The sequence below is a fragment of the Simochromis diagramma genome, unplaced genomic scaffold (genome assembly GCF_900408965.1).
Source record: "Simochromis diagramma unplaced genomic scaffold, fSimDia1.1 OVJJ01000483.1, whole genome shotgun sequence".
In the NCBI taxonomy this organism is placed as follows: domain Eukaryota; kingdom Metazoa; phylum Chordata; class Actinopteri; order Cichliformes; family Cichlidae; genus Simochromis; species Simochromis diagramma.
Window position 1 is genome coordinate 7717286 of NW_024386835.1, and position 23308 is coordinate 7740593.

A 23308-nucleotide genomic window follows, 5' to 3' on the forward strand; every position below is an offset into this window, starting at 1 on the left:
CATTTTAACAATGTTTGTGCCATTGGTGTCTTTAAAAGCAGTAACAGGAAAATAAGTGCAGCACAAAAAAATGCGCTGCTGTGTTGTTTAGCTCATCAAAGGCATGGCTGGTATTTTGTCTGTTACTTAGCACTAATTAGCAGATATTTGTATCTGTGCTGGGCTTCAGTTTATAAATGCAGCGCGGTAACCATGCTCATGGTACATGGTAGCTTGAGTAACTGAAAACTTCACATCACTTTAAGAACTGTGGCACCTGGTGTAGAAATTAATATTATTACTAGTATTATTATTTATGTCATTATTATTATTATTATTATTATTATTATTATTACTACTACTACTACTACTACTACTAATAATAATAATAATAATAATAATAATAATAATAATGTGTACCTTTTAATTATGTCAGGTTTGTCAGTTGACAATACTACTGCATACATTAACAATGCACTTTTTGGCGTTTTGTTGTTTGTCTGTATTCTTAAGTCAATTAATTTCATGAACTGTGGATGATTTGTCCCATAAAAGTTTAAAATGACTTTACCTAGAGAGCTTTTTTTTTTTTTTTGCTACTAGCTCATTTATTTAGGAAAAATTGTCTTTCAGCTTGTTCACTGCCCTTGCTGTAATTTATTCCCATTAATGCGCGATTAATGGAAATTCATACATCGAGAGGAATTTGCAAAAATATCAATAAACTTCCAGCCAATGACAAAAACAAAGGAAACGCTCTTCTTTCCGGGGGCCAATCCCTGCTTGTCTCCATGGCAAAAGGAAAAGAAAAATCCTCGACTGTGGGTCGGTTTTTTCCGGTCGGACTCGGAATCAGAGCTCAGAGCTCAGAGCGCCTCACTGTTATCGCCACAGACGCATCAATCGGGTCCTGGTTCTCGGTTCTCGGTTGCTCATATACTCACGCTAGTAGAAAAACAAAAACAAAAAGAGCCCAAAGTACCCTGATTTTGAAATGGACACCGCCAACCAGGTGAGTAAATTAAAGCCACAGGAATGTGTTTGACTGCTGCTCAGCTGATCAGTGTGTGTTTAATTGATGATGGAAATTGGAATCTTTTTATTCTCCCGCCTTGTCTTCGCGCAGCTCGTTTCTGCAGGGACGTTTCAAGTACTTAAATTACCTCTGGGATTTATCCGTGTTTTGGAATGGGTGAGTTGGATCCATTTTTTTTTTTTTTGCACTACTTACATTAACCCCATTTTGGCCATTTCAATTAGAAAAAAAAACATGATTAGTTACATAATGTAGGGTTTGTGAGCTTTATCTAAAGCCCACATTTTCTACACTCAGTAAACATCTGGTTGTGAAGAAATTCCTGCATCTGTAGGACGGAACTTAAACTTCACCGCATTTGTTAAGTGTTCCTGTGTGAATGCTGCTGTTTTTCATGTCTCCCACACCTTACCCGCAATCTACTCTGCTATGATGCTTTCCACTGTGACTAAAAGGCTTAAGTTTATGTGAGGATTTATAGCTCCGTGAGAACTACATGCCAGGGGAAACCACTATCTTTTCAATTATGCCTACTTGGTGCCAGCCCTGTGCATTTTGCGCTAGTCCCTGCAAAAAACCAAACAAACAAAAAATGCCCCATTTTACCCAAAGTGAGATGATATAACAGAAATCCACAATACCAATGGGGTGTCCTAGCTCTGGCTGAATTAAAGCTTTACCCTTTTCTGTCTAGGCGCCGGTTGTAGCTTCTTTTATTTGTTGTACAGTGCAGTGAAGCCCAGAGCCACAAAGAAAGAAAGGAGAAAAAAAGGATTAAGTGAATTTCTTTGATGTGAGTTTGGAGAAATTACTGTAGCCATAAGGGTATTCAGCTTTTGCTCAGATAGGATATGTGCGTGCGGAAGCTTGTCTTTCTCAATTTTGCAAATGCCATCAAAAGTGCAGAGAGTCCTCGAGCAGCAGTCTTCACTCTAGAAAAAAATAAAATACAAGCTGTTTTTCTTTTGCATGCAAATAAAGTAAACTCACTTTCAAGAGACACTTAAGCTGAGATAACACAGATGTCTGTCAGTGAGGTGAGTTTTCAAGTGCATCCCTTTCGGCTGTTTGTAGTGACCTAACTGTGATATTTGGGGGCCAGAGCCAAAGCACCATCTGTATGATGAAGATAGCGCACTGTCATAGTTCCCTGTGTGGGTCTTTGTGTAACTGTTTGCGTGTGTGGGTGTCTGTGTGTGGAAGGAATCACGTGTTGTTTTGTGAGCATGACTGCACACATTTTTGTTGCATCCATACATGCTGACATATTGATCCACTGGCTACCTGGTTATGTTTGCTTAGATGTATTAACCATCTTACGCAAGCCACAATAAATCTTTGCATTTCACACACATACACACACACATACACCCCATGACAACATTATAAAAGTGACCTTTTCTCTCCTGCACCTTTGTTTTTCTCTTTCTCTTTAGCTGAGCACGTGAGAGCTGTTTTGAGGGCAGTTTTTCCAGTGTTTCTGTTGGCCAGTGGGCTCATAAACATGCAAACAATTCAAATTATGACCTGAGTATTCTGATTTATTCTGCAGCACCTACAGTTCACCACCAGGTCTTATTCCCATAGTAAGTTTTTCATCCTACTGCAGGGAGTCCTTATAAATGTGTAAAGATCTTGCCACCCTTTTCCAACTACTCAGAGAAAGTCTTAATATAAAAAAAGCCACCACATCATGGTAACCAAAAAATATAAGTATTGTTTAATTAAGTGTATTTATTCTCATATTTTTAAAGAAAATAGTGAATGTATTTGCAAAATATGTAAACTAGTATATGCAACTAGTAGCGATTTATCCGAGGTCCCAGTTGGATGTAAGAAGTGAGAAGCCTGCAGGGACTGTTTCCCACTGTCGCCCACCAAGTGACTTCCAGCTGAGACATGATGCTGCTCAGCATCACTGGATTATACAGGTATAAACAATGGGATGAGTATTATCACATGGAAATAAATAAATAGTGCATTGTCGATGCCTTTCAACCTCTTAGTGTGCTGATATCACACTATATTATTTTAGCAGACCAGCACATTGTTGTTATGGTGTTACTACTTGGTCATGCTTGGCATTTGTAACAGCAACCGCTAAGGCAGCTGTGCAGTGGAAATGAAGCCATTTATATGTTTGCGCAGACAAATGCACATCCTTAATGTGTTTGTTCAATATTTCCATGTCTTTGCAAATCACTGTAATGCTCACCAGGCATAGAATTTGAGCAGTTAACCAAGATTTTTGTGTGTGTGTACAACTGTAACCAAAGTACTTAAAGTCTTACTTTCAACAACTGCAATGTTAAGGTCATGTAAAGGCAGTGACTATGGCCACAGTACTGTGGGTGTGTTTGGGGTTGAGTGACTGAAAGCATTTGCTAAGGTTAGGGACGTAGTAACACTGAGGCTCGCTTTAAGTGCAGGTCTGAGATGGGAAATAAATTCTGGTTTTCCACATATGATAATGCACCCCGTTAGATGCAGCATTGTCCAGTATGCATGAAATTCCTGGATGCTGAGCTGTTTTTCCCCTCAGGTTGAAGCATGGAAGCATCTGCAAAACCACAAGAATATTGGCAACCGCAGTACTTTTCTGTGTTTGATAATCATGCGTCATCATCTAAAAGCTTCTTTTAAATTTCTTCCCACACTATTTATGATACCAGCAGAAACATGTGCGTCACTTTGATTTGTTTACACACCCCAAGGCACTGAAGCCATTCTGTTGGGCAGAAATTGACATTTACTAAGTGAATGATAAACCTTTGACAAATAGAGGGTTGTATAAAGGATAAGTTAACCTTAGTTGCAGGACACTCGTAGGTTTATCATATTATTAGTCTGTGCTGGATCTGCACAAGATTAAGCATTTATAATCAGTCATGTCTTCAGGAGATTCCGGAGGATGGTTTTACCGCTCTGTGTGCGTCTGTGCATGCAGGCTCTTGGCCCGTTTGGCACACTGTCAGGGGCTGGCATATTCTGCTCCAAACAGCTGTAAGGTCCCCTCCTCTCCACCGTGGACCAACTCATGCAGAAGCTGTCCTTTGAGATGTGCCCAAACTCTTCACTGTGTGCGTCTTCATGCTTATGTGTATGCATTTGGTGGAGAGACGAGAGGATGCCAAGAGAGAGCAAAATTGTACAGTTGCTTGAGCACATGATGTAAATGGTAAATGTGCGTTTTGCAATGCACTGAAGCGTCGATGGGTTGTTGTGCCACTGAACACAGAGCAGTTTTACCAGTATTCTGTTAACTCATTGGTTTCCTTTACTGTAGAAAAAACGAAACTCATGCTGATGAGTAGCCTGCAGCATGATTCTAATTTATTAAGAAGGATTGTCCTCTCATCCAAAAACATTGACTGACCCACTGTTCTATGATGCCATCATTAGTACCTTACAGTAAGGCAGTTTAGTTTGCCTTAAGTGGTCAGTGCACATGTGTGTGTGTGTGTGTGTGTGTGTGTGTGTGTGTGTGTGTGTGTGTGTGCGCGCGCGCAGGAAGAGAACAATTCAATTCAATTCACTTTTATTTATATAGCGCCAAATCACAACAACAGTCGCCTCAAGGCGCTTTGGATTTCATTTTTATGTTACAGTTGGCTCAACACTCCACCACTTTCAAGTACTTTATTCACAATAAGGTCATTTTCTTCTTTAAAAAAATCATTTTTAATATACAACACAATTTTTGACGAGACAATTTCATTTACAGCTAAATTTGAGCTTTTGAATTCCAGCTTCTCTCACGACCAAAACAAGCACGATGTCAAAGAGAGGAAGTGAAAAGTATACAACAGAGTACCTTCAAAATAAAACAGTAAAAGCTAAAACCTACACTGAAAAAACTGGATGACACAAAAAGAGGAACTTAAAAAAAAGGAAACGAGAAAAAATAAGAAATAAGTGCATGTGGAATCAGTGTTTGTTAAAAAATAAAATACAGCACATAAAATTCTCGAAAAAAGTGGGCATGATTTTCAAGCTTAATTAAATAATTAAATAATTAAAAGTCATTATCCTACTTATGTAATTTAATAGTAATAACCACTGATAATTAAGGCACATATACCTCACATTGGGTCAAAACTGTTGATTCCTTTGTCAGAGCTGGAGATGAATTTAATTACTTGCATATTTCCGAGTATCTTTATGTAAAATAATAATAATAATACAGCATAGAGGAAGACTGACAAATAACAGGTTGCTTAAGGTAAACATACTGCAAGTGATAATTAGTACATATTTTTACAGCAAGTATATAGAAGTTTAGAGCAGTAACAGAAATATATCCATTACATTGCACTTCACTGAAGTGTTTGGGTAAATACAACACGTTGCATCCACCTGGTCCACTGTAGCCCTGTAGCATTAGTGTTGGGATCACCAGGCAGTGCAATCATATTTTGGGGGTCAACAGTACCACCCTGATTTATCCTTTGGACCAACCCAGTATCACAGTAAAGTGTATAATAGACAGGTCCACTTTGTCCATTTAACACTTCATTCACTCAATTTTAGCCACCCAGCTTAATCATTTTTGCAGACCCTGGAATATACTACTTACCTTTCTGCTCACTACCGAGTTCTCACCGTTAAATATATTATCTCCCCCTGCTGGGAAAGCAACTTCAGCATGTATGTCCATTTCACACTTTGCCTCATTAAAACGTGGAATGGACACTGTTAAGTCAAATTGTTGAATGTTGTCATTGTGTTTCTTAAATTTGTAAAGTCTTAGTTCAAGCAGTAGGATCAAAGCCATTCCTTTGATCCTGACCACCTCTCCAGCCAATTTGGTGCTGGGGGAGGCTGACGTGGGTTTTATTGTAGATACACTCTATCTGAAAGATCTGTTTCTTGTGTTGTAAGCGTCCTGCTTTTATGATCCTTGTACTGAGCAGGAGGTCACACAAACGCACCCCCATAACACACAACACACACACACACACACACACACACACACACACACACACACACACACACACACACACACACACACACACACACACACACACACACACAGTGCCTTGCCTTTTGTAACCACTGGGGGTTTTTACGGTGGGAGGTGCTTGTGTTCTGTTGTATTGTGTAGACTGTAACTGTCATGGGAATAAATTGCTGCGAGGAGAGCTGCTCGTTGAAGGATTTGGGCTAGAGACAGGTGATGAGCATTATGTTCCACCGCCTGGTTCTGACCAAAGCTTCCCTCGTTAGCGAGTAAAAGACCGGTTGAAGATGTTCTGTCTTGGTTTCGTTCTTCATGAGGAATAAGTCTCTAAACTAGCGAGGCCTGTGGAAACACAGACCCAACAGACACACATGCAGAAATGGTGGCACGGCATATCTGTTACATGTTTTGCAATGAAATTGTGTTGTTTGGACACACCCTGTACAACAGAAACCATGACAACATGTAAATAAAGCAGTAGTACTTAAAGGAGGGAGGTATTCTACAGCAGATGGATTATAGATAAACGGTACAATATTTATCTGAAACCAGCCAACATAAATTTAATTGTTGAACTGTCAAAAAGCTGAATTTGGCTATAAGAGACAATGCTGACTTGAGTGCAGTGTAGCAAAGGATAACATACCACAGTCTGGGGGTTTGATTGTTCATACTAACATTTAATACCAAAAACCAAGCAAAAGCAAGTTTTGGTGTTTGTTTAATTGTTAATGCCAGTGCTTGGTTTGTTTCAGCACTGCAGCTGAAAAGCCAAAACCAGCAAGGTGGAAATAGAGGTTATTACGTATAATTACTTTTTAAATGGAAATCTGCTAATTTACAGGCCAAATTTACCAGCGATATAATTGGTTCCCAGAGTCTGAGCTGTCATGTATATACAGTGTGCTGGCCATTGTAAGAATTCTCATCTTCAGATGATGCCTACTGAACACTTGAGATTAGCTAGGATTTATGTTGTAATGCAAATCCCCATATGAGTAAAACGCATGTGACTAAACAGAGTTGGGACAAAATTAGATGCATCGCACATTTCAGTATCTCTCTTTTTCTCTAATCGTTCATTCTTTGTTGACCTGTCACATCAGTAATATGTCACAAGGAAGGCCTTGACAGAAAGTTGTACAATCCTTAGGACAAACATTTTTGCAGGGTCATAAGTACTCTCACACACTGTGTCTGTAATTTCAGAGAGCATTACAGCAACTCAAAGAATGTCCTGGAGACTCAACGTTTTCACATTACAATCAAATAATTTACATTGTAAGGATTTGAGAGTATGTCTCCACAAAGTAACATTGTAAAAGCACCCCCCCCCCCCCCCCCACACACACACACACACACACACATACATACCTCAAAGGAAAATATATGAATGTGAGATGGAGTGAGATTTGTGACAGCTGCTGACAGTTATCACTAGAGATTTGCCAGGTCAAAGATCTGTTTTTCAGCACTAAAAAACTCAGTTGCTTTTGACAAGGGGACACAAGGCTACGAGAAAAAAATGTGTCCACTTGGATTAAGATGTATAATATAGTAGTAAGAAATGTATGCATGGAAAACTCAGTGGTTCCACACAGATAATTGTATAAGCTGATGACCAACATTAGCCCATAACAGCCACAGTGCGGTTAAATGTGAAAGTTTGTAGGCCAGATTTTGCCTGAGGACTTAAAGGTGAGACGGGCCTGACATTTTCATTGGAGTAGAGAGTGACTGATAACAAGCTGGACTGCTATTTTGTTGGGTCTGTGTACTCTCTGGAGAAGTGAAATGAGTGAAAATTTCTTAACTTACGTTGTTTTTTTTATGTGTGTTGATATGTTGACATAAGATTGGCACCATTAGCATTAAGTAGTTATGCAAAAATAGGGTTTTTTTAAAGTTTTTTTTCTCTTTTTTTTATGTTGGTCAGTGAAGCTATACCCGAGCACCTGATTTCAATTAGGAGAGATCATTTGAAAGAACTGAACATGATTTAGTTATGTACAGGCCCCCAGTGGTGATGGGGATTAAAGCAGGACCCCATCAGGGTATCTATAGAAAATGTGTTGTTTTGCTTTTACTTTGGGAAATAAAACCATAAATCTCATCTTTAGTTTTGAAACATCTTCTGTCAAATTCAATATTAAACAGATTTCATAGGGAAAAGGTTTAACCTGAATATTTCATGTGCCGATACATCCACATAGAACAAAACAAGAATAAGAAAAAAAAAACTGTTTTGACGGTACAACGTATGATTATATCTGAAAGACATTGTAATTATGAAGTGATCTTAATTAAAGCTCATTGGGTTGTAAGATTTGGGAAGCTTTTAGATGTGATGTGGCCTTTTCTAACCCATCAGGTCGGAGCTGGACCGCTGTACTCTTTAACCCTGTGAAGGTGGTCTGCCATCTGTGACTCAGACAGGAAAAGGTTAACCTGTCGTCTCCTGTAGCCAGACATGCCTGTTCAAATATGACTACACACACACACACACACACACACACACACACACACACACACACACACACACACAGTGCATGTAAGATCACAGGTACTGAGACAGTATGTATACGAATACAAATGTCACAAAGCCACTTTGTATTATAAAGACTAACTTCAGCCTCTCTGGGATGCTCTGTTTTTCCTTCCCTTGTAATTAGTGACCTCATGACAATAAACAAAGTAGTTGTGTACAACCAAGTTTTTTTTCCAGCATTACTTGTCTTTTTAATGCTTTTGCCAGAAGCCAAAATTAGCATATAATTGAAAAAAGATAGTATGACATTTCACAGTTTTTGATTTGTTGTCTAACTTTTAATGTGACATATTAATTTAAGACTTCCGAGCCACTGCTTTAATTAACATTTTACGTAGAGTACCAGTGTTCTTTTAAACACTGCAGTATGCCAAACCATAAACTACTGAACTATGCCTAATTCTTCCTCTGTTCTCCTGATACCTGATCCACCATTGTTTTTAGCACTGATCTTCACCTGTAACCTACATTTGTAGGTTGTTATAATGTCCAGCTGAATCTTATGGCCACCTTCATAATCTATCCTTTGACCACGTTCGACCTGAAGACCACTGCCACAGGCACTTAGACAGCACTGAGGTGCTGTTTGTTTCATAAATTTAGGCTGAAATTGAGCTTGCGTTTCTAGAGACTCACCAATTTTATCAGCAGGCTTATATTAGCTGTTTTCCAATATGTTATTATTTGCATTTATAAAAACTGATAACTGAAAATCCAAAAGGACAAGAGAAACACCCTGTTATAAGTGATGACTGCCTGATATCTGAGAATATTGGATTTTTTAAAATCACCAATCATCAATATCTTTAAAAAAAATCTTATATGGGTCTAACTCTGCATGTTACTCTGTTTGTTGTTCGGTATAGTGTTGTCCTAACCCCTCAGAAGGGAATAACGTTAACAAAGAAGCTGCCATTACAGTTGTTAGGAGCTAACTACATGTGTTAAGGCTGGACAATATGACTTCAAATCCAAATCATGATTAATTAAACTACATTTTTATACGCCCACATACACATATAAATATATGTTCTTCTTGCCCTAATAGGTCACAAGGTTTGCACTGATTGATGGTCTGACCCTTATTTCCCCCAACAGGCTTTTCTCTGTGCCATGAAGTCTGGCCATTGAAAACATCTCTGCCTTGTAGTGTAATTGGATACTTTGAAGAAGTCAGTTTCATAAGGTTGTAATCCCTGGTCCTACTCATTTTAATCATATAGGGCTACCATAATATTTGAAGACAGAATCAAACTGTGGGTTTATGATACATTTTCATTGGGCAACCCCGTCTTCAAAGGGACAGTAAGTGTCGCCCTAGGATACGGCACCAGGTTCCAGTTGATCACCTGACTGAGTAGCCATGGAGAGACACGAAGAACACCACGAAGAGACATTGTTAAAAAAAAAAAAATTGAAATTTTCTTGTGGTCAGTCAAGCTTACAGAGCCGGAGAGGAGAGAGATAAAAAGAAAGATGAATCTGGTTGGATCTGTGGTTGGCACAAAGCACTCCCTGTGCAGGAGGGGGATCGGCCACTGCTAAATGAGCTACTGATTTTGTTCTGTGGTGCTGCTATTGAAGATCAGACAGTGATTCACTGAGGGCTTGCAGTCTTTGCTTCTTAGTGTGACCTGATCCTTAGTAAGTGAAGAAGGTGGGTCTTTTTTGTAATGCAGTTGTGAAAATCACAATAAATGAAGTATAATCACGTGTGTTTCTGTTGGTAGAAAAAAGCATGTATGTATGTAATGTGATAGAAAACATTCAGCTTTGCTCTGCAGCATTTATAGTGCTCAAGTCACACATCAGTGCCATCAACCGAAAAGTCTTATTAGAGAGAGAGAGAGTCTTTGTTGCAAATTAAAAACAAATAAATCAGAAAAATTAGATTTATGTTACCTTTTTGCACTGGAATGTCATTTTGAGTGATAGCCATCATCAAGTGTTGCGTAAAAGTTCACATATGTGTCTGTCTGCTTCCTCAAATGTGCTTCTATTTTTGTTACATGTTTGTAATTTTGTTTTGTACTTAACTAGCTGCCTTAAAATTGCTCATGTTTGCACACTGGCAAGCTGCAGTACTGAGAGCAAGTGAAAGTATGTGTGTTTGTGTTGGTGTGTGCGTAGATGCTAACCAATGCTTCTGCCTGACTGGAGAGAGTGAGATATTTTTACTCTGTGTTAACATACATACACATTGCATGCTCACATCTAGACCCATCTAGGCAAACACTCTGACACACATGCGCATGGAGCGATTATGCTAATTTGGAGTCGCATGTGGAGCCATGCACATGCAGACATGGAGTTCTAAATAACTGGAAATACTGTATAAATACACAAGCAAATAGAAAACAGATGAGAAAGTCAGACCTGTGGATAGATTTGGAGACTTCCTGATTGTCTGGGACATTCTGGAACAGGTTACACGATGTAATTGGTGTTTCAGCTCTCAGATCCAAAACATTTTTGCTGCCATCTCTTCAAATGGTCTTTGATCCAGTACATTTTTCCAACTATATTTAAAGGAAAAACCATTAGCTACATTAGCTGAACTAGCTTTTGTACTAGCTAGCTGAACGATAGCTGAACTAGCTAACGCCACTGGGAATAACTTTCAAGGAAACTTGTCACATAAGCAAAAGATGGCTATTCATTTGCACATGCTGTTTTGTTTACATGGATGAGGCTAACTTTGGTTTGACTCAAAGATAAGCAAATGATATTATTAGTGAGAAGTATAACTTTCATTTAGTGTTATATTTGTCCCAGATACATTTCTATGATTGAAATATAAAATATAATACTGTAAAAAGATCTTGAGCCACCCCTATTGTTCTTTACATTTTTTCTAGGAAAATGAGAAATAGGTAGTAATTTAATGAAATATGAATAGACCTACACAGAAATTGTACATAAGCAAACGTTCTAAGCAGTGGGAAAGTTGATATTTGGTTTGACCACCTTTGCTCACAGCCTGAAATCTCTCAGGCAAACTTTCTTCTTATTTCTTGAAGTAGTCTTCAGGGATAGTTCTGCAGGCTTCTCGAAGGACATTCAAAGCTCTTCTTTCGATGTTGACTGCCTTTGTTTGGTGCTCTGTCAACATGATCTAACACTTCAATAATGTTGAGGTCTGGGCTCTGGGGACGCTTATCCATGATGGAAACTGTTCCATTTCATTTCAAATCACATGCTTTCCATAAGGTGTATCGTGTTGGATTAAAATTGGACTTCCGTGTTCATAATTCCATCAATTTTGATAAGATTTCCAACACCACTGGCTGAAATGCAGCCTCCACTGTGTTTCACAGATGGCTGTAGACACTCACTGTTGTATCTTTCTCCTGGCATTCTCTGCACATAGTTACAATGATCTGAACCAAAAAAAATTCCGTTTCCTTTTCTTTTCGACAGCCACCCTACAACTAAGACTACTTCTGTAAATGGAGGGCCAGATGCATTTTTCAGGTTCTGTCAGGTCTTTGGTGGACTATTTCTTTTTTCTTAAGGACATGGCTTCCAGCACTGGACTAAAAATAAGTGGAAAAAGCCCCCAAAGAAAGATTTTGAAAGTTCTTATGATATCTTAGAGGAGCAGCGCTCCCCAACCTCCCAACCCACCAACCCACTGGTCTGTAAATCATTTGGTACCGGGCCACGAGAGTTGAGGCTCATGTGTGAAATTTATGGTTTTCAGGGTTTTTATCATTTTTATCGTTAACTCAGTTTCCCTGGGCCTTTTCCCGTTATGAATAAATCTTCTTTTTTTGGTACTGGTTTTATTTTGTTGTATTTATCTGCGACATCTTAAAGGCCTGAAAATATTGTCGGACATAAACCGGTCCTTGGCGCAATAAAGGTTGGGGACTGCTGTCTTAGAGAATTACTGTTCAAGACTACTTTAAAAATAAAGTCTGGCTGCTTGAAAGCAAAATTTCAAGAAATGAGTGGTGGCTTAAGACGTTTTTACTGTACTATCTGAGGACGTACCAAACTGTCCCGACTTTGAACCCAAACTCCACTGTATTTTATTTCATCATTTCGTTTTTCCTCCTCCTGAGGCAGCCACTTTACACTGCACCGACTCCTATTGACTTGAATGGAGCAGGTGGATTGTGTATGACTGTATGTGTTGCATCTGTGCCGAGGTTTGTGAAAATGTCAAGTGCAGTTCATCAGCGAACTCATGTTTCAGCTCATTTTTCCGATCCTCACCTCCCCCACTCAGTGTCACTTCCTCTGCCGCTCTTATCAGGTCCTTGTGTTGAAGCAGCTCCTCCATTTTCTCACGTGATTCTCCTCATTTTTTTCATTTGCATCCACAGATACCATTCTTTAAAATATTATCCACCCCTGATTTCGTTGCATGTTTGGTTCATCTTTTTGCTGCTCCCTAGTTATTTTCCTGTTTTTCACAACGGAGAGTGTGTCTACTGGACAGTGGGTCGAATTGCTGGTGGTCAAGCCTGAAGCCAGTGTATCAGTTTCATAATCCTCAGCCAGCCTACGCTCCTTCACAGTGCTTGCTCACATCTCCATTTAAGCCCCCAACACTGCTCGAGCTACACTCTCAGACAAAACCATTGCACTCTTATCCACTACCGCTCGTTTAAAACTGTAGATAATATCACAGTTGCTTTTTCTTAATTCTTATTTGAAGTGCAAATATGTCTTAACACTGGTTTGAATGCAAATTAAAATATTCACATTAGTGCTTTTCAGTACCTTTTTGGGTAGAGGAGATGGCGGCAAACACGGAGATGTTTAAAGGCTTTGTTTGCATTGCAGGCGGGTTTCATTCCTGCGCCCTGGCTTTTCTCTCTTCTTCTCTTTGTATCCGTCTCTCCCTTTTTGCTTTCCCTCTCTCCCCTCCTCTCTCATTCCCCTTCTCTCTATCTCTTGTTCCCTGAGGAGCCCAGCTGGGAGAGGCAGATAAACACATGGGAGCGCGAGGCTTAGCATCCACCCTACTTCCACAATGCCACGCTCTCCTGTTCAAAGGCCCCAGCCAGAAATGAGAGGGGCTAAACCCGAGCTGAAAATCACAAGCAGGGGAGGCAGCTGTAGGAGTACGTATATACACAAGCAGAGAGACAGGCAGAGAGTGATGTTTATCTGGGGCTGTCTTTGATAATTACGGTGGAGCATTTACTCTGTCTCTCCCCTGGTCACTTGTTTTTTCTACTGTTTGTTTACCCAGAAATGCACATACGCTACTCAGCAAGTACAATATCTGTCAACACTTTGAGCTGCATATGATTAAGCAGCACATGTACATTAGTTAAACGTGTGTTTGTTTGTTTGTTTGGTTTTTTTTTGGGGGGGGGGGGGGCATGTTTGTTTATAGGCCGGCAAATTTCAGAACAGAACAAAGCTAAAGACAGTGATGCACTGACAAACACTTCAGTGGAGGGATTTCCAAGAGAGGTTGCAGCTGTGCACCATGACAGCTAGGTAAGCAGCAGTCAGCCATCACCTGAGGCCTGAAGCTGCAAGTGGAAATTGGAGTCCCCTGTTTATCATCTGGCTGTAATCTCGGTTCACCTGAACCTGCCAAACCAAGCTGGGTCCTTTGTGACCCTGATTAGCTTGGCAAAGCAGCATCTAGTATTGTGCATTTATGCCCCTGTGAGCTCACTGTTGCCACTTAGCCTTAAAGATCAGATTATACAACTAGGGAAACTTGGAGAATAACTTCACTTTTCTGCAATTTCATTGAATCTATTGATGGTTTTCATCAGGGATGTCAGCATACTAGAAATGTAGCAAATACCAATACCATTAAAATAACGGAATTCTCGACACCAAATTTGCTATCAGAAAAAGATGATCCAGTATACTTTTTATTCGTAAACATGTTAACGTCTGTTGACATGTATAAAGGTATAACATTAGATACATTATGTTGGTGTACATTTATATCAATACATTTATATAAATGATAGTAGAAAGTTTTCTACAGTCAGTGGTTTATTTAATGTTAGCTATTGCAAATGGAATATCATTCACACCACCGTGGCAATGGCCGCTTTTTTAAACAAATGATAATGTGTTTTTCAGGATAACATAACAGGGATAACACTTTGGATATTGAACTGAAAACTCAGTCAGTCATTGAACAGACCTGGATGCCGCTCTTTTGTATTTCCTCGCTTGCTCTGAAAAGCACAATTTGCATATTGCCTTCTGCAAGTCAGCTATCACTTGACTCTTTTGCCTTAAACAAGCATGTCCGACACAGGGATAACAACAAAACAGACAATCCACCAAAGGCTGCAGTGAAGAGAAGACTTTTATACACATCAGAGGGTTGGACACAGGAGCATAACCAGACACAGATGTAAACAATAAGGACAATCAGCCGGGGGCAGAAGTAAAGGTAAATACAAGACGCTAAAGATACCTGATTACAAAAATGAGAACTAGCTCGACAGAGGGAAACACTTTTTTAGAATTATGAACAGTAATGGGAAGGAAAAGGGACAAGAATTAAATTCAAGTACCAAACGATAAAACTAACGAGAACTCAATTACAACATATACATAAAGAATAAAACACAGGTTGTGAATAACAATAGAAACAGAAAAACACCAGAAATGACAAACCACTTGGCAGCAGTTGTGGAGGAACTGCAGCCTTGGTAAGATACACTCCCTACAGTACATACGGTGCTACCAACACTGTGACCGTTGCATTTCAGAGTTATGATATCAAAAGGTATCATAACGACTGGTTCTGGTTCTAGCTTACGTTGCTGCCACTGTCAGCTGTAATGTTTCTGGACTGGAGCGTGTTAGGGACCTTTTGTAAGAAACTGCCCATTAATGAGTTCCCTCCTATACTACGTGCATTAAAGGGCTTATTCCTATTTATTTTCAAACAACCAAAATATAATAATAAAATGATACCGTAACCCAGTGTTTGATATAACAACAGCTAAATAGACAACAATGCAATCAGTGGTTTGTAGGGCTATTCACCCAATATCACGCTAGCTGTGTGCCACGTGTGGACAGCGGAGCATTGTCGGTGTAGCTCTTCTCTCACACTGTGTGATCTTTAACTTCCCCATATCCATATTTCATTTTACTTTTGATTACTCATGCCGCAACAGTATAAGCTTGTGTCTAAATGACTTACAGTGCACTTATGTCACTCAAAGGTTCTTGTGTTGAAGAATACCTAAACTTAAGTAGATGCTGAAATAGACCCCAAAACGGGTTTCCAGGAACTGTAGCCGTCCCCAGTTTTGCTGTGCAGAACCACAGGAAGGACTTCCTCCAAGGACTATGAAAAAAGTTCTTCTTAAGAAAAAGAAGGTCAAGTCTCGCTGTATCAGTTTATGATCAGTAAATGTGTTTATTCATGACTTATAAGTAAATATAACTCCACCTGTAACTGCATTCTGGTGTATAAACAGAAAATTAATGTTGAAAAAATGCAAAAAGAAGAAAATGATACTAAAAATCTTGTTGTTGTTTTTTTTAAAGCATTATGACACAAAAATTCAGCCTATCAAACGGTCTCAGTGCTACTCAGTTTTGTTACTTCAGTTTCTACTGGTAGAAAATGATAAATAGCTGCTTATAAACTACAAACCAAATGAAAGAAATGAAGCTTATGGCTACATTATAAATTTGAACAATAACACAGCAGAAGCAGTGAATGAAGGGTGGGGGTGTAAATGAAATGTAAAATAAAATTCATACAACTTTTCTAGTACTTATAAAGTTAGGGGGACTCAGAAATACTAAAAAAATGACATCAATTAAAACATTTTGACACCTTCATTTAATGTCTACAGTTTCATCTGCAAATATCTGCTGAATTTTAGCGGCTCATATGGGAAGCACTCACTGATTTCTCATTGCATGACCCATAAATATTTTCTTTGCAAGATGACATATGTGTGCTTAGCCCCTGTTCCCTTCACGAACATGAAAGCATCCATTCAGTGTGGCATAGTCCAGCTCAGTGATCTGATAGTGCCCTCCAGAGGCTGACATTCTTTCAGACAAGCAGAGATGCTGCATAACCTCCACAGCTGCTGGCAAGCTGCATGTCCAGCTGCCTGTAATATGGGAGAGGGGAGGCTAATGCTAACCAGGCGTCAGGTCTGATTATGGTGATTATGGTTGTGAGAACTCTTGAGGCTATGGGAGCTTTATATGGACAACTGGGCTAGGGGAGGAAAGATGTTAAGGGCAGGGGAAGTGTGTGACTATGATTATGTGCTCGCTGCACGTTCATGTTTGGTGACTGTAATGAGCAGCTTGTTTTCACTTCATGTGTGTTTTATGCATTTGGACTTATTCACAATGGAAGCGGTGTCGTGTCAGCAACCTTTTTTAATCCCCAGCCATGAAAGCCCCAGGCACATAGAGCAGAACCACTGAGGTACTATAGTAAGTGGAATTTGACACAATAAAATTCAATTCAATTTTTTTTATAAAGCGCCAAATCACAACTACAGTCGCCTCAAGGCGCTTTATATTGTAAGGTAGACCCTACAATAATACATAAAGAGAAAAACCCAACAATCATATGACCCCCTATGAGCAAGCACTTTGGTGACAGTGGGAAGGAAAAACTCCCTTTTAACAGGAAGAAACCTCCAGCAGAACCAGGCTCAGGGAGGGGCGGGGCCATCTGCTGCGACCAGTTGGGGTGAGAGAAGGAAAACAGGATAGAGGACATGCTGTGGAAGACAGACAGAGATTAATAACAAGTATGATTCAATGCAGAGAGGTCTATTAACACATAGTGAGTGAAAAAGGTGACTGGAAAGGAGACGCCGGACATAGAAGAGGGGCCTGAAAACTGAATGTTCTCCCTCCAATTCTACTTTTAAATACTCTAGGAACAACAAGTAAGCCTGCAGTGCGAGAGCAAAGTGCTCTAATGATATGATACCTTATATGGTACTATAAGGTCATTAAGATAAGTTGGGGCCTGATTATTTAAGACCTTGTATGTGAGGAGCAGGATTTTGAATTCAATTCTGGATTTAACAGGAAGCCAATGAAGGGAAGCCAATACAGGAGAAATATGCTCTCTCTTTCTAGTCCCTGTCAGGACTCTTGCTGCAGCATTTTGGATTAACTGAAGGCTTTTCAGGGAGTTTTTAGGACTTCCTGATAATAATGAATTACAGTAGTCCAGCCTGGAAGTAATAAATGCATGAACTAGTTTTTCAGCGTCACTCTGAGACGGGATATTTCTAATTTTAGAGATGTTGCGCAAATGGAAGAAAGCAGTCTTACATATTTGTTTAATATGTGCGTTGAAGGACATGTCCTGGTCAAAAATGACTCCAAGGTTCCTCACAGCGTTACTGGAGGCCAAGGTAATGCCATCCAGAGTAAGAATCTGGTTAGATACCATATTTCTAAGATTTTCAGGGCCAAGTGCAATAACCTCAGTTTTATCTGAGCTAAGGAGCAGAAAGTTAGAATGTCTTTAAGACATTCCTGCAGTTTAACTAATTGGTGTGTGTTATCTGGCTTCATAGATAGATAGAGCTGGGTGTCATCTGCATAGCAGTGAAAATGTATACAATGTCTTCTGATGATACTGCCTAAGGGAAGCATGTATAATGTAAACAGAATTGGTCCTAGCACTGAACCCTGTGCAACTCCATAATTAACCTCAGTGTATGAAGAGGACTCTCCATTTATATGAACAAATTGGAGTCTATTAGATAGATATGATACAAACCACTGCAGTGCAGTACCTGTAATACCTACAGCATGTTCTAATCGCTCTAATAGGATATTATGGTCGACAGTATCGAATGCTGCACTGAGGTCTAGCAGGACAAGCACAGAGATGAGTCCACTGTCAGAGGCCATAAGAAGATCATTTGTAACCTTCACTAAAGCTGTTCCTGTGCTGTGATGAGCTCTGAAACCTGACTGAAACTCTTCAGGAGTATTTAGTGAAAGAAACTTGTAAGAAAGACTAGCCCCTCAAATATTCAAGATGATAAACTGTAGTATTATCCATCCATTTATTCATTTCTTTAGCCTTTTATTGATCTCATTGTAAGCAAGGGACTTGAGCTGGTCCCAGCTGACATAGTGCGAGAGTTTGCCAGTTCTATGGCTTCCTAAAAATATCAGTATGACTTGTGGTTTAACATTTTAGTAGTAAATTTTTTTTTCAAGTACCACATTTGCTTCTTGTTAATTCTGTATCCTTTCGAGAGGGCCATTCCTTATGAAATTGTCCCTTCCTTGTACAAAAGTTCGACATTTTGGAATATTGTTTTCCACCATCATCTAGAGAAAAGTGGAGGAAACTTACATACTTTATTTTCGCTATAATGACTTATAACTCACAAATACTTTTTTCTGCACAGAAATATAACTTTAGGTTTAGATTAGGTTTAGCGAAACATCTGAGTTTAGATTTAAAGAGAAAACTTGTTATAAGTCTGATTTTTTTTTCCTCTCTATGCATGTTTTGTGACTATATATGTATAACTATATATGTATCACTCTGTCACAATTTTCTTGTGTTTCTCAGGGCCTAATGCCATTCAACACCTGTTCCTGTCATGCTGTTAACACAAGTGTCCAGCCAACTACAGATTTTTTCTTGCGTCTTATGTCACTACCACTAAAAGATCAAAGGGCTGCCAGCACAATTATGCTGCTAATCTGTTTGCTAGACAGGACACCTGAAGAACAAAAGAAAATGTTATATATGACTCATATATACATATCCATAAGACAAAGTCATTTGCACTGATCAACTACTTTTCTGTTTTTGAGGGACACATTTCACACACAATAGCATTTCACTATAAAGGATACTCAAATGCTTCCCAAACCTTCTTTGAGTAGATTTTCCTTTGTCCACTTGTTTGTATGCATGTAGTTTTTGTTGTTGTTTTTTTTCCCCCAGTGACCAGTGGAATTAAAGTCAATTTAGATAATGCTTCTTCTAACCCTGATTCCCCAGATAGGTATCTGCAGGCATTATGAGATGGTGGTGAGATTATAAAATATGTCTAAACAGACAGCAGACCATAAAGTGATGATACAGTCTCTGGTACTTAAATGGTGTTCTGCTGCCCCCAAATGGCAAACAAATTAAAAATAAAATCCTAACAAATCTGCAATGTGGCTTTTCCCCAGCCATGATTTCAATTACTGCTAATCAGTGTTAACCTGTGTAAAGTTTAGCTGGACTTGAGTCACACAATAGCCTGCAAAGTAAAAACAACAGTAGTGTGGAGTGAGGGAATGCAGCAGATGAGTCAAACTGAGTCTCCTTCACATTGGAACTTTCTTCTATGTAAAACTGTAACTTTAAGTTTTTGGTAAATGATTGTTATCGAGCTGAGAAGGAAAAAGTAAACGTTACCCAACCGTCCATCCATTTTCTACTGCTTGGGGGGTTGGGCCGTGGTGGCAGCACCCTAAGTGGAGCCCAGAACTCCCTCTCCTCAGCCACTTCCTCCAGCTCACCCGGGTGAGCCTGCTCATCTGCCCAACCCTGTACTGAGGCCTTTGTTAATGTGTTTGAAGAAAACTGATTGTTCTCTTCTCAGAGTGTCCCCTTTATATTACTTGTAGTATCTTTTTTGGATGAGCATGTGATGCTTTTTTTCTTTGTGTTTCTGCAGCTCTTTTCCATCTTCGCATTTGCAACATGTGGCGGTTATACTGGGCAGCTGCAGGTTAGCGTGGACTGCATGGAGAAGGCCAGCAGCAACCTCAGCATTGGCATTGACTTTGGTTATCCTTTCAGGTGATTGGCCTTCATGTGTCTGACAGCCTGCTGACATTTTGGGATCTAAGAGCTTTATATGAAATGTATGAACTGCTGACAGTGAAAGTTAATTGTTCATTGCTTTTGTACTTGACCCGTGCATGCGTGCGTGTGTGCACCAGGTTGCACCAGGTGTCCTTTGAAGCACCCATGTGTGAAGCCATGAGGAGGGAGCGTGTTTTCCTGACCGGAGACTATTCATCCTCTGCTGAGTTCTTTGTCACCATTGCAGTCTTCGCCTTCCTTTATTCCCTCACGGCTGCCATTATCTACATCTTCTTTTTAAACAAGTACCACGAAAACAGCCGAGCACCACTCATTGTGAGTACAGTCGATGAAACACTTTCTCAGTCCTTATTAGGTAGTTTATCAAGAGTACGTTATGCACATAGTCTGACCCTCTATTCTTCCAGGTTGACGTCTTCCATTGACTCACAAACTAACTATTCACTCATTTAAAGTAAGCATTTAAAGTAATGCTATAGTTTTATTGCGCTGAATTCTCATGGACATGATCGCTCTCGTTTCTTCCAGGACTTTGTAGTGACAGTAGTGTTCTCCTTCTTGTGGCTGGTCAGTTCCTCCGCTTGGGCCAAGGCCCTGTCCGATGTCAAAGTGGCCACCGATCCAGATGAGGTGCAGCTCCTCATCTCTGCCTGCAAAGACCAGACCAACAAATGTGGATCTTTGCATGGACCTCGCTGGTCTGGACTCAACACCTCAGTGGTAGGTACAAAAGATGTGGAAATGCATGAAAAGATCAACTAGAAAAGCTCAGTTTTCTGAACATGTTTAAACTGATGTGTGGAACCTGAAATAGCTGAACAGTGTGAACGACTGATGTTATGGTAGTGTATGGGAGATGTAACCAGTGAAAAAGGCAGAAATTGTGGTTCAAGCTGAATGAATATGTGGGGGCAGTTATGCCAAGATTATTTGAATGTTTTGATGTTTATTGTAAATTTGTTTCTTTCACTGTCTCTTCAGGTTTTTGGGTTTCTCAACTTTGTTCTATGGGCTGGAAACATCTGGTTTGTCTTCAAGGAGACCGGCTGGCACAAGGGTGCTTCAAGATTTGCAGCCGGGGCGTCTGAGAAGCAGGGCGGCACATTTAGCCAGCAGTCATACAACCAGGGAAGTTTTGACCAGTCAGGGAGCTACAACACCCAGGGCAATATGGGTCAGCCATCTGAGTATAGCCAGGTGGGAGGGCCCACTTCCTACCCCAGTCAAATGTAATTGTCTCTTTTCATTTTGCAAGTAGCACCTCAGCGTCTTTAAGCAGGGCAATCAGGCGTGATAGAAGAAGACGGAAGTGAAGTTTGTCTGTGCAGAATGCAAAACGGTGGTCATAAAACCAGTGTCGGTGTGTCCAAGTACACTCATTGTAGATACAAGTGTTGTTGGGTAAAGTTATTAGATATAGTCTTTTACTCCTTCTCTTTCAGAGGTGTTGTTTGCTGAATGCTGTATTTCTTGTAGTCTGAAACACATTAGTAACAGTTTCTCTCTCTCTCTGTGCTCAGTAATTGACATACAATGTTTTGATTGGCTGTCTTTTCCAAAGTGGTTTGCATTCTGTCGTGGAAGGAAAAAGTACTCCGTGTTTGTATACTCCAAAGTTTCCAAGTGCATGATGTTTTATGTGTTCTAATACGCTTTCTGTGAAACAAAGGGGGGTGGGGGAGACATGCATTTTATCTCTGAAAGTTTACACCCTGACTGATTACTAGACGTTCATCAGTTAAGTATTACTACAAGTGTAATTTATTTTTAATCTAATAAGAAATATATTTTGATAATGGGAATTCACATATCAATTCAGAATAAATTCAGTGATTTGTCTGTGACACAAACGCATTCCAGCTTCATTCTAACACTGGCTACTGACGATGTCAAAAAGTCTTCAAAAACTAAGGCAATAACTTCATTCTGCAAAACATACAGGGAATGTGCAAGAAAACCAAATTGTATATGCAACCATTGCAGCATGTAGTTTCTGTTCCTTTCATTTTCATTTCTTCTGCACAGGCAGCATCACATTGGCATTTTATTTGTAAAGAGGGAGTTTGTCTCCCCTTATTGTTTGCAAGTGGCTGCTCCTGCTACAAATGCCTGGGACTGCTTCCTATGCCATCGTCAGACTGATGAGTAATTCCAGATCCAAGTTCCACCTCTCTAAAGCATGACCAGAGCATCCACACACACTAATAAAGCCCAGCAAAAAAGCTATAGTGACAACAGAAGACTAGTGAATATTAGATTCATCTGTATATAACGGCTACTGAGCTTTAGTTTACTTTAAAAATCACAGTTCCTTTCTGCACCATAGAGGTGTGACCTCATGTATGGTAAAGTCAAAATCAAAGGATAATGCGTGGTTGCTGTTTGTTTACATTAATGAGACTTGTGCAACCCTGTTCTTTGAACTTCTAAGCATGTGGCTTGCATCAGTGTAATAAAGTAGACTGAACATCCATGCACTGTATAATAATCTGGCATCCTTGATGACTGTGTACAGGTCAGGAATTCAGGAATTCATCCTAATAAAAATGTATAAATTTGTCCATAAACGACTTCTTCATCTGTTCTGATATCTTGATTTGATCTGTAACCTCTGACCCTTTTCCTTGATTTCCCAAGAACAAAGCAAGGACACACGGCTGTCTTTCTGTTTGATATAAGAAATGCAAACTGAGACACAAATGTATGTGGTGTCTCTGCGTGTAGGTTTTGGAGTGTAACAGTTCATCTTTTACCGTACCTTATTCACTTTCTGAACTACACTATAGAAAATAAAGCAAAGAGCAATAAATACATACATGGATTTCATCATACCACTCTGAAATTCCTAGAAATTGATTTCTGAATGTTTTGGTGTCTTCATAATGTTTACTTAAAAAAATGTGTATTTAAATAGTTTTATGTACAGTAATAGTAATAACAGTAATGTGTCCTCATGATTTAGTGTGTTTTCCTTTGTAGCACTCAGTGGCCTAA

The 23308-nt window shown here is 39.6% G+C and overlaps 1 protein-coding gene across 1 annotated transcript; it reads left to right on the forward strand.

Moving 5' to 3' along the window:
• Positions 1-843: 843 nt before the first annotated feature.
• LOC120731865 (synaptoporin) lies at positions 844-23160 on the forward strand. The gene is made up of 6 exons (XM_040029194.1): positions 844-991; positions 1106-1171; positions 20163-20287; positions 20431-20629; positions 20843-21034; positions 21296-23160. Exons 1-6 carry the CDS (start codon positions 974-976, stop codon positions 21545-21547), a joined length of 852 nt encoding a protein of 283 aa, XP_039885128.1. The 5' UTR covers positions 844-973; the 3' UTR covers positions 21548-23160.
• Positions 23161-23308: the final 148 nt, after the last annotated feature.